At 43.3% G+C, this 15,013-nt stretch overlaps 1 protein-coding gene and 1 long non-coding RNA gene across 3 annotated transcripts; one reads left to right on the top strand and one right to left on the bottom strand.

Annotated features, from left to right (window-relative positions):
- The first annotated feature begins 620 nt into the window (after nucleotides 1-620).
- Nucleotides 621-8,443, top strand: LOC147653203 (uncharacterized). 2 transcript variants are annotated; one of them, XR_015287040.1, is made up of 9 exons: nucleotides 621-1,065; nucleotides 1,322-1,533; nucleotides 3,352-3,424; nucleotides 3,793-4,020; nucleotides 5,611-5,746; nucleotides 6,021-6,119; nucleotides 6,264-6,407; nucleotides 6,622-6,707; nucleotides 7,429-8,077. It is a non-coding gene; the product is annotated as an uncharacterized LOC147653203 (long non-coding RNA). The 2 variants fall into 2 exon arrangements; XR_015287041.1 differs by lacking the exons at nucleotides 621-1,065; nucleotides 1,322-1,533 and adding an exon at nucleotides 1,934-2,007 and having other exon boundaries at nucleotides 7,429-8,443.
- Nucleotides 8,444-10,767: 2,324 nt separating this feature from the next.
- On the bottom strand, nucleotides 10,768-11,874 carry LOC147653204 (uncharacterized). The gene is made up of 2 exons (XM_086890958.1): nucleotides 11,573-11,874; nucleotides 10,768-11,257 (listed from the first exon to the last, which is right to left on the bottom strand). The coding sequence occupies exons 1-2, from the start codon at nucleotides 11,825-11,827 to the stop codon at nucleotides 11,051-11,053; spliced, it is 462 nt and encodes a 153-aa protein (XP_086747084.1). The 5' UTR covers nucleotides 11,828-11,874; the 3' UTR covers nucleotides 10,768-11,050.
- Between the last annotated feature and the right edge of the window lie 3,139 nt (nucleotides 11,875-15,013).

A 15,013-nucleotide genomic window follows, 5' to 3' on the forward strand; every position in this document is an offset into this window, starting at 1 on the left:
GCCCGGGGAAGAGGCTGCAGCAGGCAGAGCTCTGCCGCCTCTGCTTGGTGCTGTCCATGGAGCTCAGCCCCTGGGCCGCATTCCCCAGCCAGGAGCTCAGGCCCCTTCTGCCGCAGGGCATTGGCCAAAGGGTGCCCAAGAGGCCCTCAAGGTCTGCCCCATCCCGCCTGCCTGACCCCCCACCCCCCTCCTCACCTCTCGCCAGCGTCTCTGAATTCTTTTTCCGAGCGACCATCCCATGGCCATTCCTATGATGAGCAGGTCGATGAGCAGGAATGTCCTGGCCGCCCACCGGATGCGCTCAGGGTCCGACTCGTCCAGATGACAATCCTCCAGAAGCAGAGGAGAGGCATCCGTGCTGCGCTCAGGTTTGCTCACAGGGTCGAGGGGATGAGCCAAGAGCAGCAGCACGTAAAGCTGCAGCAGCGCGGAGGAGCCGTGAGCAGCCATAGTGCTCCGCCAGCAGCACCGAGGCTCTGGGCGTCTCTCTGCGAGCAGCTGTGCCTGGGCACTGGGGCGCAGCAACAGCTGGGGACAGTTGCCAGCCAGCGTGCCGTCCCCAGAGGCTGTGATGTCACAGAAGCACAGAACGCCCTGGCTGCAGAGAGCCCTGAGAGAATGTTGAGTCCAAGCTGGGAGCCATGGCGGCAAGCATGGCCAGCAGAGCGGGGCCCGAGCGCTGCGGCCTGGCTTGCCTTGCACCCGTGCCACAATGATGACTCCAGCAGCCCCTGTCAGGCCATTGCAGTATCTGATGGCCCACGCTGGGCACAAGTTCTTCCCAATGGCCAGCGTAAACCTCCCTTGGCCCAGCTTCCAAGCCTTGTTGGCATCTGCTCTCTCTTGTCCTTGCCCACCTGGCTGGCGCTGCCGTGTTGCTCGCTGGCCTGTCTGTGGGAGAAGAGGCTGTGCCAATGAGTGCTGCTCAACTTGGAGGCCATTCAAAGGAGGATTTGATTGTGCCTGCTGTGGGAAGAAGGAATATGCGTGCACATGGCCACTGCCCATAGGTTTTACCCCAGATTTTCATGAGCAGCTGTCCTAGTGAAAGTCAAGTCTGTTTTAGTGAGTATTTGAGGGCTTCCAGAACACAGTGCCATCTCAGGGGAATTCTGCTGGTTGAGTTCTACTGAGGCTTTGAGATGAGTTGCAAATCCTGAAAATGTTCTCCTTGCCCAGGTAGTAATTTCACAGTTTAGACTGTGGGGATATTGATTGCTCAGTGTTGAGGACCTCATGTAACTTTCAGCCCCAGAAACTTTCAACCTCCAGTGATTGTCCTTGAGACAAAACCATTTGAAATCTTTTTTTCTGTGGACAGGAATTGCTTCGGTGTTACTTCACATCATCCATTAAAAATTTGATGCCTGGAACAAGTCCCGAGTGCTGTGTGATTTCCTTGGTCGTGTTCCTTGGAATGGCTTCCCCCCCATTTTCTGAAGCTGGCCCCAGAAAGGTCATAGATGGGTGAGAAGTTCTGAAAGGCCAAGTGGTGCAGATCTTTGCCTCCTGTTTCGAGGTCTGCGGTGAGCTGTGAGTCCAAGAGCTGATCTGACGTGATGGTGAAAACACAGTTGTCGTGGTTTTAAAGCAGTAACTGAAAAAATACTAGAAAACTTACTTATTTCTTGCTGTGAGATATGGATTAGAGCAAGAGCAAAACAGGCTTAAAACTTAAAAGGAATAAAGAAAGTTTATTCACAAAACTACAAGAATAAGAACACCAGAATAAACTTTCAGAAAACCCTTTTATCCTGCACTACCCAGCATTCCCTTGTTCACATGACAAGATAGAGACAAAAGACTTTGGAACTTTGGTGTTTAAAACAGTCCCAATTCTTGCTAGAGTCTCTTTATCAGTGTTTGTATAGAAACAGAAATCTTCTTCTGCTAATCTATGGAGTTTCTCACAAGAAAAATATTTCTGTTATAGTTTTCTATTTGTTTGATGCCAGCTGCCCGGAAATCTGCCATCAGTTCACTCCTCCCATTTCACATCACTCTGAGGTGTGTATGGGCCATGAGTCCTCTTCATCTGTCTCTGTGAGCTTCGCAGGAAAACAGTTTTCTCATTGCCCTCAAGGCCTCAAATCTTCACTCCACTCTGTTCCAGCGCCTCACTGTATCACAATTACTCTACTTTTTACTCAAAATCCACACTTTGAACACTCCATGCTTCCCAATATACTCTGTCATGAATTAAAGGAGTTTTTTTCAGAACATGGTTGTCCATCTCCATAGCTTTAAGAGAAAAATATTTCAGCTTATAAAGCATCTCCTTATTCTCTCTTCCCTATCTAAAACTTAAGCCTTGTTTTTGTCCTATATTTTTCTAATACTAAAAAAAAAAAAATCTGTGTTTTTCTAAAAGTGAAAAAAAAAAAAAAAAAATAAAGTAAAGAGTAGAAACAGAATAATATTTCTGAGAGGCAGGACATTTTTTAGTTTGTGTTGTCCGATGGAACAACAGTCACTTGAAGAAATTCCATATAGTAGAACATGTCACATTTGTCAATTTTAACCTGAAATTTATTAACAGGAATGTCTGTACTATGAACATGTGTTAAGTATAGGAATATATTGCATGTTTTCCTACTTGTAAGAAGTAAATTTCTGTCTTTACAAGCTAACACCATTAATTTCAGCTCTTAGTTATTCCCATTGCATATTCTTTTAAACAGACTTAATCAGACAAATTTTGTGTTATTTAGCAAGTAATGCTTGGTTATTACTACAAGTTCTTGAAGTCATAACACTTAAAATTGCAGTACATATATATTATTCTTACTATGATGATGTGAGTTGGCTGCTAGTCATTTAACTATATATAAGGTCTTACTATTTCTTAGTGCAATTACTTAAAATAAGTGTCTTGGAAATTGTTTTTATTTTTAGATTTAAAACTGTTCTTACTAAAGTTGATTTGTTAAAGATTGGACAATGTATATTTAATAATTAATGTTCCCCAGTGATATTTATTGTCAGTCAGGATTCACTTTACAGTCAATAAATAACCTAAAAAATCTGAATTTTGTAGCCAGTTTTGTCTAATTCTTAGAGCAATGCTTTGGGAAATTGGAGATATATATATATGAATATAAATATGTATATCTGCTATATACCTTTTTTATGATGGTTTTGTCCTACTACTGCAAATGTTTCTTTTTGTTTGTTTTTTCCTAACATACATAAAATTTTCTTAACCATATTTAAAGCTACCAGCTTGTTATTCTGACAAAACCCTGTGAGAATAAATTATTTTTATTAATACTCTACATGTCTAAACCTTGCAGTCAGTCAAATAACAGAAGGAGTGTTCATTGTCTCTCTCCCCCACTGATGCTGTTCTAGGAGTTGGAGTTAGAAGATTCAGACATCAAGTGAAACAGTGAAAGATGATAAGAAAACACTTGATTCTCACAAGGTATTTCCTACTAAAAGAGATTGTTTTGCAGTTTTGTCTGCTCTTGACACTATTTTGAGTAAATGTGAATTCCTAAGACATGCTCAAGGCAATTAAATATTTATGCTCCCCAAACTCAATTTTTAAGCAACATTTTCTGTTTACAAGAATCAGGTTTGCTTTGGTTTTATCTCTTTTCTTTCAGGTTACAAGACAGATTTTTTTATTATTATTTTCATTGGGGGAAAAAGATATGTATTTATAGTGTTTGTGAAGACTTTGCTCAGCTGAAAAAAGTAATAGGTAACATGAGTATAACATTGTGTTCTTCCATATTTCTATTTTTAAGTCCTATTACATGTGATATTTTCCATTTTGCCTTCTATTAGGCCTGAAATTGGAAACTATTTAAAACCTAACAAACCCCGGAGTTTATCCCTGTTCTTTGAATAGCAACAGAAGTATGGCTGTCATGGTTTGACACATCAATGAAGAACAGCCTCTGCTCTGCAGCAGGTACTCAAGTGGAACTTTTGCAAGTGGGCTCTCATCAGGAGTGAAACACTGGCTGCTGACTCTGCTGCTTTTGGTCACAGACTGCTGCCTTTATGAACCAGGTTTGTCCTTCTGCCTCTTTTGTGTTTTATATAGACTTGATTACAAATGAGGCACTTGTCCTCTTACCTGGGAGTTGCAGCAGGTCAGCAGCAGCAGGAGTTACTGGCTGCTTCCCATCAGCTGACTCCTTTTAGCCAACCCTTCCCATTTCCTGCGCCAATCCGATTTTTCCAAGCAATTAGGAAGAAAACTAAACCATAACTTTTACAAAATCACTTTAGGGAAGATGTTGCTTAATTGTTTGCTTCATTCAAATGAACACTTCTAACATTCACTTCTCTGAGTAAGAATGCCTTTTATGAGAAGCTGCTAAAAATAGGAATTTGAGAGCAGGGATGTTAAAAGTAGGGCCAGAGAGGAGCAAATTTGTCGCAGGGCAAGTTCTGTTTGCACTGAGGGAGTACTATCAATTTTGTCTCTGTCCTGTCTTTCACTGGTCCTGAAACAACAGTGCCTGCTTGAACAAACCTGCTCCTCAGGAGTGATTGGATCTGGTGCTCTGGGTGTTAGCAGCTGCAGTGCTGAACCACAGGCAGACATGAGATCTGACTGGATCACCCTTGCTAACATTTTCATGTAGAACCCATAACTCACTTGATCAGCAACACTTGCTTGAATGCTGCCTTTTGCCTTGGCTCTTCCCACTAAATAGTTCTTGAGCTGGGAAGTGGTCCTGATCTAAGAATCTGCAGTAATCTTTAATTCTGCCTTTATAACTCAGGAAACCACAGTAACCTTCATTTTAGAATGTGAACATTTTTTGGACAAACACTGAATTGTAGCTTCATTGACATGAGCTAAAGTAAGCTCTTTCAGTGGTCCTAGAGTGGTAGCTGTAAAAGGCAATCAGAGTGAAGATCCTGAATAATTTTCTTTTCCAGCCAGGTTTTAATGTATTTCCCCTGCAAATCAATTCATGTATCATAGAGCTCAATTACCTGCCCATAAAATGAGAGTTGTTGCTCAGAACTGTGGAATTAGGGTAACAAGAACTGTAATGATACACTAGATAAACACTGTTGCAATACTCTCTCAGCCCTGTTAGGGTATTTTAAATTTGCAGCAGATCTCAGTAAGGATGAGAAAATGCTGAGCTACATAAAAATGATGGAGACTGGAGGAGAAATTAGCCTTGCAGTGTTCTACAGTCCCAACATTTCCAACCACCACACCTGGTAGTGAAAATGCTGGTTTGTATTTGAAAAAAAAAGGAACTGCAATCAATCAAATGCACTGCCAAGTATAAATTAATTTCTGTAAGTCAAGTCCCTTAGGAACAATTCCTTAATAAAAGATCTGTTTCAAATCTCCTAAGTCTTCTAAAACCAACCCCAACAAAACACAGAAAACATAGTGTCTTTATTTGACCTGTCCTAGACTTCATTTATTTATTTACAGTCTGAAGGATGAGTCAAGTACCTGCAGTGGTGCCTTTAGCAATGCAAAACAAAATATTTTGAATATTCTTATTTAGCGTTCCAGTTTTAATGAGCTTGGAGCATAGTGAAGGAGATCAGATGTTTGCAGGTTCTGGATGAGGGTAGAAATAATTAAAAAGCATCTTGAAAGTAACATCATATTTTTGTCAGCCATCTCTTCAGGGACTACTTTAAATCCCAGAATGTTCAAGAGCCATCATCACTGTACAAACAGAAGCTCCAACTGAACGAAACCAGAAGAAGTGGATATGGCAAATTCTCTGGTCCAAGTGGTGATATTAATCTGGTGAGGCTCTGGATTCCCATTTCAGACATACTATCACAGCTTAAATATAGGAAAAATTGGGATTTTACTTTGCTGTGGTCTCTTTTTGTTTTGCAAAATATGTGATAGTTAATATATGAGTAAAATCTTGTATAAAAACAGGTTTGTTTTTTGGTTTTTTTTCTAACAAATAGCCAAATGCATATTACCTGCCTTGCTGGAAAATAATTGAGGTCTTCCTCTAAGAAATTTTTTCTCAGAGTGCCTTTCTTTGTGATTTGTGTTCTTATCTTAGGAAGATACAGGAGTTGCTCATTTTAATGCTGTCCAGCAGACTATTCCATGCTTTCTCAGCTGTTTGGATCTGCAGTTCAGGATTGGACCAAGAAAAATGGTGATGGGATCAAATTATTTTTATTCTTAAATGAGGACAATTCCATTTTTAAACATACACATGTGCTTCCAATGCTTTCAGTAGTCAAGGATGAAATTTTGAACAGACATGAATTCCTCAGTCTTTGTTTCTTTTTCCCTGAAGGATGGAATTTGGACTTTGCCCACCAGTGCAGTCCTTGCTATGGGCAGATGTTTCTTCTGTTCTTCTTACCAGCAGTAGGAGTGGTTGGACACTGAACCTCAAAGAAGAGGGAGCTAACATCCCTTACCTGGATAAGTCCCACAGGTAAGCACCTTGGAGAAGTTCTTCAACCAAAACCAGTTCCTGTAAGGCTTTCCAGCCCTTGACAGGAAATAAGCTGATTCCTGCAGGCTGCAACATGAAGACTTCCAGACTGAAGTGAGCATCCTGCTATAAGGAAGGATTTGGGAGTAGTGAGTCATCATTTGTATGGGAAATTAATCTGTGATTTTTATTTATTGTTTTTTTTCATTTGAAGTAACATCACATCATCATAGAGAGACATTGTCTGTCATTTCTGGTGTGGATACCTGAATAACTCAGCTAGACAGGTAGCATGATAAGGTAATACAATGCAGATATTGAAAGGAATTTTTTGGATGATTTTTTTGTTAGTTCAAGCTGCAGTCCCTGATTTATTCAGGCTTTGAAGTACCATGCAAGCCTTTCCCACAGAAGAAATTCTGTTTTATGTAAATAATGCACTGTGCAGTAAACTAGAAGAAAGCAGGGAGCATAGAGCATGAAGTTAGTGTTTCATGCAGGTGTTTGAAGGCAATGTGGGATTCCAGAGCTTAGTGTTTGAATTGCAACTTGAATTTCCTTCTTTGCTGTTATTTAGACTGCTCTGAAGTAGTCATGAGAAGCAAAAATGAAAGGCAACGTTGTTTGATGGGGACTGTGGTAGGGCTTTCTTGCCAGATTTGAAATGGCTTGAATTGATTAAAATCTCCAGGTGAGGGGAAGATTGTATCCATTCCTCTCTCTTATTAAAGCAAATTTTCCAAGAGGGATGTAAAATTGCAGTTGAGGGTTGGGGTGGTTTTTTCTTTTTTCCCTTCTTTCATGTGCAACCTAACAACTCCAGTTTCACAGGCCTATTTAACATTTGATCCCTAAAAGTCAGTCCTTTGCTTTGTATTTTGGGCACTTGTTCATCTTGGGGAATTTGTCATCTTCTCAGGGCATTGAAGGTCAACCAAATGCTGCAGGTTTCATTCTTCCTTTCATATGGTCTATGTCCTGGGGTTTGACTCTTAAGCAGAGCTATTTTTTTATTTTGCAGCCTAGCAGTTGTACGGTGGGGCTGTGTGCAGGTGAATTCACTTGAGAACGATGGGTAAATCAGCTCCTGGGAAGATGTGCACTGCTTGGCCCCGATGCTTCAGCATGCTTGAGGTCAGCTTGGCTGTCTCTGACTGTCTAATAATAATGCAGAATGATAGAATTAAGTATTCATTGTAATTGGTGATCAATAAGATTTGTTTTCAGCTAAATCTGCGTGCTAGTTTCTAAAGCACTCCAGTCTGTTTCATCAATGACCTTTGTGATTTTAGCTTAAGCTTTCTAGTTTCTGCTGTTGTTATTTTCTGCCCTGTCGCTGTGAGAGGAAGGGATGATGGCTGGAGGTTTGGCAGTCAGCGAGGGCCTGGCCACCACTGCAGTTCTGTACACTCAGCCTTGGAGATGTGATCAGGAATGTGCTGTTAGTTGCCAGTTTTGTATTGCAAAGACTGAGCATGCTGCCATCACTGTGTTTGATGAGTGAGTTTTCATTGGTTTGGTCCAACTCCAAAGCAGCCTTAATTTGAAGGTGGAATTCTTTGTGGATGAGGCTGTGAAGAATATGGTGTTTATACTCCCATCCTACGGGCAGTACGGTAGAACAACTCCTAACTGATTTGGTAATAAAGACCTAGTTTTTCTTCACTAAACCTGCCCTAGCCAAATTCATCAGCTGGTGATAGCTATCTCTGGAGTGGGAGTTCTTTATTGAGTTGATTGACAATTTGATATACTTTGTCAAGCTGTGTTGTTTAGTTTCTGTTGATCCAGAGACACCTGAGGCTCCTTTTGCTTCCTAAGGGATTAAAGTAGCAAGCACTTAGAATGAGATATTGGGAAGATGGGTGCAGGAGACTTTGTAATTTACTATGGAAAAACATAATAATGATGATGAATATTTCAGGTGGAAATGATAGTATTTCACTATATACTATGTGAAATGCTTTTATGTGATTTTTTTTCATTTCTCTTTTATTTTTTAATCCTGGATAAATTAAATGAGGCTTTTGGGGAAAGCATGAGCTGGAATTTCTATTGAGGTTGATAACCTCTGATTCTGCTCTCATTTGTCTGTCTGCTGGAACTTGTAGCAAACTAGCTATGTCCAAGTTTAATTGTGTAATAATTATCTTTCAAATTGAGCCTTTCTCACTTGGTGCTGATGTATTTGGGGGAGGGAGGGGAATGGAGAGTAAAGAGCTCCTTTCATGAATACAATTTTAATTTCATCTTGCTGATTTGAGCCTTTCCAAGATTCAAGTGAGCATTGGATCAGGTTGGAACTGAGGGGATGACTCATGACTCTGGCATAAAAACTACATTGCATTCCACATATTGGGAGTTTTCTGTTGCCCACAAGAAAGTTCAGGAAAAAAAAGAAAAATATAGAAATGGGTTTCAAATTTCCTGTGCTATTTTCAGTTGACTCCTCTTTCTGGAGGTGCCTTAGCAAGTGTAGGACATCTGAAAAACTTGGAACTGCAACTTTCTTGTTGAGGCTCTGATGAACATTGCTTCTGTCATCAAGTTCTTGTGTTCATACTTTGAACTTAGCTGAGTAATGTTGGTATCAGCAGACTCTGCTAAAGCCATGCCTTCCTAATTAATAATGCATTCTTAATAAAAAAAAAAAAAAAATCTATTTCTTCATGTATTTAATTACCTAGTGAGTGTAAGACTGAATGAAGTTAATACCGTGCAGATTTCAAGCAAAACGCTGCTTTTTAATGTGCTTCAGTATAGGCTATGCACAAGTCAATAGACATGATTTTTAAGCCTCAGTTACCTTTCATTACCCTGTGCATATTCAAATTCAGATTGATGAATGCTGAACCAAAAGCACACATCATAGAGTTAATTGAAGTTCTTTAAATTCAGAGGCAAACTATTTTCATAGCTTTGTTTTGAGGGTGGGTTGCTTTTGATGTCTGGGGTTTTTTTGGCTAAGGCAATGGCAAACATTTATTTATCCTGCTCCCTCCCCATTTTCCACCATCGTTGTTGCCAGTGATGCCTGCAGTGCTCAGTGGTCAATGACCCTCAGCCAGGGTGAGCTGCAGGAGCCTTACAGACGGGCCTATTCTTTCTCCCAGTGCTAGAACAAGTGCAACAGCACAGTGCCATTTTGCTAAAAGCTAATATTTTTCCCAGCAGCTTCTTCTCCAGGCAGAATGAAATGCTTTCTTCAAGAGCAACCACATCTTTTCTCTGCCTGAAAGGTTGTGTTTGTTTGGGGTTTTTTCTCTTGCTTTAGGTGAGAGATAAAAAAAAAATGAAGAGGAAAGCCCAAGGAAATGCCAAAAGTACCAAGTGGTAGTAATTTTGTGTGAGTGTCTCCATTTACACTTCAAACTTGCTCTTGGAGAACTTGGAGCTGCATTTAAAATGTATTTTGGTAGGTGGTCAGCTGTTGACTATCTGCATTTCTTCTTCCATTTCTTTTCTGTGCTTGTTTGGTATTGCTGCTGAATGTCCCCAAAGAGTAAAGTGGTGTGGAAGAGTTGAGGAAGCAGCTTTTGAAATTCTAAAGCTGATGTGTAGGTTTTGTTCCTCTTGGATTTTTAAAAGCAGGTATGTCATCCAAGTTAACTTTCTTCAGCAAGTAACAAGATTGTCGTCCTTCCACTGATGCTCTGTATTTTAACAGAGGTATTTGATGGTGCTGGAAAGGAGCAAGATGCAGAATGAGTTTGAGAGAAGTGATTTAAAGTGGGAGCACAGATGGTTGATTCCTAAAAATCAAAAAACAGATGTTTTGTTTTGTAGGAAAATGAAATCTAATCCTATTTGAGGGTCAACAGGATAAATACAAAGAACTAAATACAGATGTAGATACATATATACATATATGCGTATATATATATATATATATATATATATGTATAACCCCGCCCCCCGAAATCTATGAAGCAGGACTGATTGGTGCCATAGCCCAGGCAGCCTGTGGATCTAATAGCCTGCCTGAATTCAGCCCTTGCCTGGATGCCAGGGGAGACGTCTCTGGATTTGTCTCCAGACAGCTTTCCAGGGATGATCCTGCTCCTTTCCTGGTGCCCCAGAGTGCTGCAAGCCCCCCGTCCTGGGGCCATGGGGATGCCTGCCGGGGCCTTTAGGGTCCCCCCTAAAGGGCAGACAGGGTTTGACTGCAAGCTTCCTTGGAAGGTGGAGGCAGGTGAATATTGGCCACCTTCTTCTTTCCCGCTGCCCTCCGTGCTCTTGCAAAGCCTGCTGGGGCACTGGGGCTCTCCATTGCAGGCAGTCTGGAGCTGCCATGCAAAGCCATCTCTCAAGGAGTCCCCAGGTCTCAGGTGCAACCTCAAGAAAATGACACAGCAACGTGTAGAAAACGTGAACTTTATTCACTTGACTACTTCTAAAATCTACAATCCAACGTTACTAGAAGACTATGGGGTAAGAATCTTAAGGCTAAGAAACTTCAATGCTTCAACTGTTTAGAACTGAACACTAAGGGAAAGGTCAACTCCTTGGGGAAAACGTGGTGGGGAATCGAACAACAACAGGGGTGTGGCTAACTTGTAAGGTGGGGAACGTCGCAGTGCCTGGGCTGGGCACTGGTCACCCGTTCCCCGTAAGGTTCTTTAGATGGAGCGCGACGCTGGAGGTCAGAGCTGTGGGGAGGTGCGGAGTCTCCTGTCACTGCCCTCTTTTGCCGCCATCTTGGTGGTTGGCCTCCTCGGCTGAGAGCTGTAGCGAAGGTGCAGCCGCATCAGGTCACGGTTTTGCCTGAGCAGCTGCATCAACTTGGTGGGACAGCCCTGTCTTCGATGGCGGCGGGGCCCCGCACAGCCCGAAGGGCTCTGGAGATTCCGCTGCAAGGCAAAGCACAGGGACCCCCATGGAAGAGGCAGAGAGGCAGAGCGGGGCCGGCACCTGTGGGGCTGCCTTTGGCCTGGGAGACAGAGACTCGGGCCCAGTTGGGCTGGGCTGGCCCGGGGAAGAGGCTGCAGCAGGCAGAGCTCTGCCGCCTCTGCTTGGTGCTGTCCATGGAGCTCAGCCCCTGGGCCACATTCCCCAGCCAGGAGCTCAGGCCCCTTCTGCCGCAGGGCATTGGCCAAAGGGTGCCCAAGAGGCCCTCAAGGTCTGCCCCATCCCACCTGCCCCTGACCCCCCACCCCCTGCCTCACCTCTCCCCAGCGTCTCTGAAATCTTCTTCCAAGGGCCCATCCCATGGCCATTCCTATGAGGAGCACGTCAATGAGCAGGAGTGTCCTGGCCGCCCACCAGAGGAGCGCAGAGTCCTTCTCCTCCAGGTCGAAATCCTCCGGAACCAGAGGAGAGGCACCCGTGCTCCTCTCGGGTTTGCTCACAGGGTCGAGGGGATGGGCCAAGAGCAGCAGCACGTAAAGCTGCAGCAGCGCGGAGGAGCCGTGAGCAGCCATAGTGCTCCGCCAGCAGCACCGAGGCTCTGGGCGTCTCTCTGCGAGCAGCTGTGCCTGGGCTCTGGGGCGCAGCAACAGCTGGGGACAGTTGCCAGCCAGCGTGCCGTCCCCAGAGGCTGTGATGTCACAGAAGCACAGAACGCCCTGGCTGCAGAGAGCCCTGAGAGAATGTTGAGTCCAAGCTGGGAGCCATGGCGGCAAGTATGGCCAGCAGAGCGGGGCCCGAGCGCTGCGGCCTGGCTTGCCTTGCACCCGTGCCACAATGATGACTCCAGCAGCCCCTGTCAGGCCATTGCAGTATCTGATGGCCCACGCTGGGCACAAGTTCTTCCCAATGGCCACCGTAAACCTCCCTTGGCCCAGCTTCCAAGCCTTGTTGGCATCTGCTCTCTCTTGTCCTTGCCCACCTGGCTGGCGCTGCCGTGTTGCTCGCTGGCCTGTCTGTGGGAGAAGAGGCTGTGCCAATGAGTGCTGCTCAACTTGGAGGCCATTCAAAGGAGGATTTGATTGTGCCTGCTGTGGGAAGAAGGAATATGCGTGCACATGGCCACTGCCCATAGGTTTTACCCCAGATTTTCATGAGCAGCTGTCCTAGTGAAAGTCAAGTCTGTTTTAGTGAGTATTTGAGGGCTTCCAGAGCACAGTGCCATCTCAGGGGAATTCTGCTGGTTGAGTTCTACTGAGGCTTTGAGATGAGTTGAAAATCCTGAAAATGTTCTCCTTGCCCAGGTAGTAATTTCACAGTTTAGACTGTGGGGATATTGATTGCTCAGTGTTGAGGACCTCATGTAACTTTCAGCCCCAGAAACTTTCAACCTCCAGTGATTGTCCTTGAGACAAAACCATTTGAAATCTTTTTTTCTGTGGACAGGAATTGCTTCGGTGTTACTTCACATCATCCATTAAAAATTTGATGCCTGGAACAAGTCCCGAGTGCTGTGTGATTTCCTTGGTCGTGTTCCTTGGAATGGCTTCCCCCCCATTTTCTGAAGCTGGCCCCAGAAAGGTCATAGATGGGTGAGAAGTTCTGAAGGGTCAAGTGGTGCAGATCTTTGCCTCCTGTTTCGAGGCCTGCGGTGAGCTGTGAGTCAAAGAGCTGATTTGAAGTGATGGTGAAAACACAATTGAACCTTTTTGCAGCAGGGTGGATGGATAGAAGCAAAGCACAGCACGGCTGGCAGCAGCAAATGAATTAAAATGCATCCCTGGAATATGTTTCTTGGATTGTTCTTCTAGTATTGTGGTAGTAATTCTGATGTCTGAGTAGTGAACAAGCAACAAGTAGTGAACACGTGATTTGTAGTCAATTTTCTATTTCTTATGTAGTGGTGAGTATGGATGCTAGCTTTGGAGCAGGCTGCAGAGAGCTGCAGAAACTGCAGGCCCCATGGCCTATCAGTCCTGCCCGAGAAGCTAGCCTGGGAATTCATAGGAGGATTTCAAAACAATCCTCAGAGACAGAAAACAACTGCCAGGTGCTGTTTGTCTGTCCTCTTGTTTTCCTTGCAGGAGAAAGTCAGGGGGGGGTGGTGAGCCCCGCTGACCAATGATGGTGATGTAGCACTTTACTAAGCAATAAGAGTTTCCTTTCTGTACTTTCCACGTATCTGTCTATTAGACAAGCCTAGAGTAATAAAGTAGAGAAGATTCTCCTGTTGTGACTCCCTTGAGAGTCCGTGTCGTTCTTTCCCACCGTTCCCAATCAGAACGACAGAGGAGATTTTTAAGAATTGTGTTTTTCTCTCCTGGTTGAGGAATGTGTTCTTCACGGGCTGAATCTTCATATCACTTTGTTTTTGTAGAAGAGCAGTTTCAGCAGCAGATGATTCTCCTTGCCCTCCTTTTCATTTTTCTTGTCTGTATTATTGCCTGGCAGGTTAACCTTTTCAAATTGCGTGCTGCAAAACGTTGCTACTAAGGATAGTTGGTGTCCAAACAGGTTCTTTTCTCGCTTGGATTTCAACTATTGCAGGATGAAAGGTTTCTAATGAAGCTACAGAATTGCATATCACTGGGACCTTGACTTCTTCCCTGCTTGGATCTAGATAAAGAGATTCTTGCCAATTGAACTGCTGACATATTATGTAGAGATCAGGAGTGGCCACCACAAGTGGTACTGAATTCTTGGAAATGTGGTGAATTTTGTTAGAAATGATTTTAGCTTCGACAGTGCAAGCTTATCATATCCATCTGCATTTGTGTTCTATTAATCATGGGGTTTTGTATTAAGCATGGGCTTCAGTTTGCTGTCTTTTTGTCACTTCTTCAAATACCAGTTTTCTACACCTGCTGGCTTGTTCCTTCTGACTTCAAATGGTATCTCTTGGGCACATAACTTCATCTTATTGTGAACAGTGCAAAGAACATGTTTTGGTCTGTCTTGATTTGATGGAGTGATTGCTGTGGAAGGACTGGGAGGTTTTGTGGTTTAAGGTGAAAGAAGTTCAGCAGCCTTGGCAAGTAAGTGTGCCAGTTTACAAGGTGAATCTACAGAAACCCCCGTGCTTCAGCTGCAATGTACAATCTCTGAGGCTGCTGCTTTTTTTTTTCGGGGTGCCTTTGTTCTGTTGGTTTGGGAACCCATATTCTACACAGCATCATTTGTCAGAACTCCATTTCACTTGTACAGTCCCTCTGTTTTCCCACTTCTGAATGATGGTTTTCTCTGTGCCTTTAACATGGGGAATTCTGGGTGATAAAAATAATACATATTCCATAATGTTTTACGTTTCCTCTTGGAGTTTTTTCTAGTTTTCAAATAATTACCTTTTGTTTCTAGCTGGGGGCAAAATGCATTTGCAGTTTCAGTGGTTTTTTTTCCCAATTTCTAATCTTACTTGGGCACTAGATAAGGGAGAAAAATGCCCTAGTTTCATGGAAAAGATTCTGTGTTATTCCATGCCTTGAAATGAATTAAAATACGGTTCTATTGCTCTCTGTTTCATTTCTTCTCTTCATTTGGTAGAGTTTAGAAATCTCTTGCCATGAACTAGGTAGTGCAGAGTGCCTGCCTTGCTGTGTTGAACTCCTGGGTGAGCATGCCAGGCTTAGTTTAGAGATTTGCTTATAAACATCCCTTATTCCTTGTGAAATCTATCATTTGGTTTGTTTGTAGTTGTGTTAGAGGATAAAGAGGAGGGGGATCAGCCTGGAAAATTTGTCATCTGAACTGAATTTGTACCCTTT

This window comes from Cyanistes caeruleus, chromosome 5 (genome assembly GCF_971803275.1).
Source record: "Cyanistes caeruleus chromosome 5, bCyaCae1.hap1.1, whole genome shotgun sequence".
Taxonomy (NCBI): Eukaryota; Metazoa; Chordata; class Aves; order Passeriformes; family Paridae; genus Cyanistes; species Cyanistes caeruleus.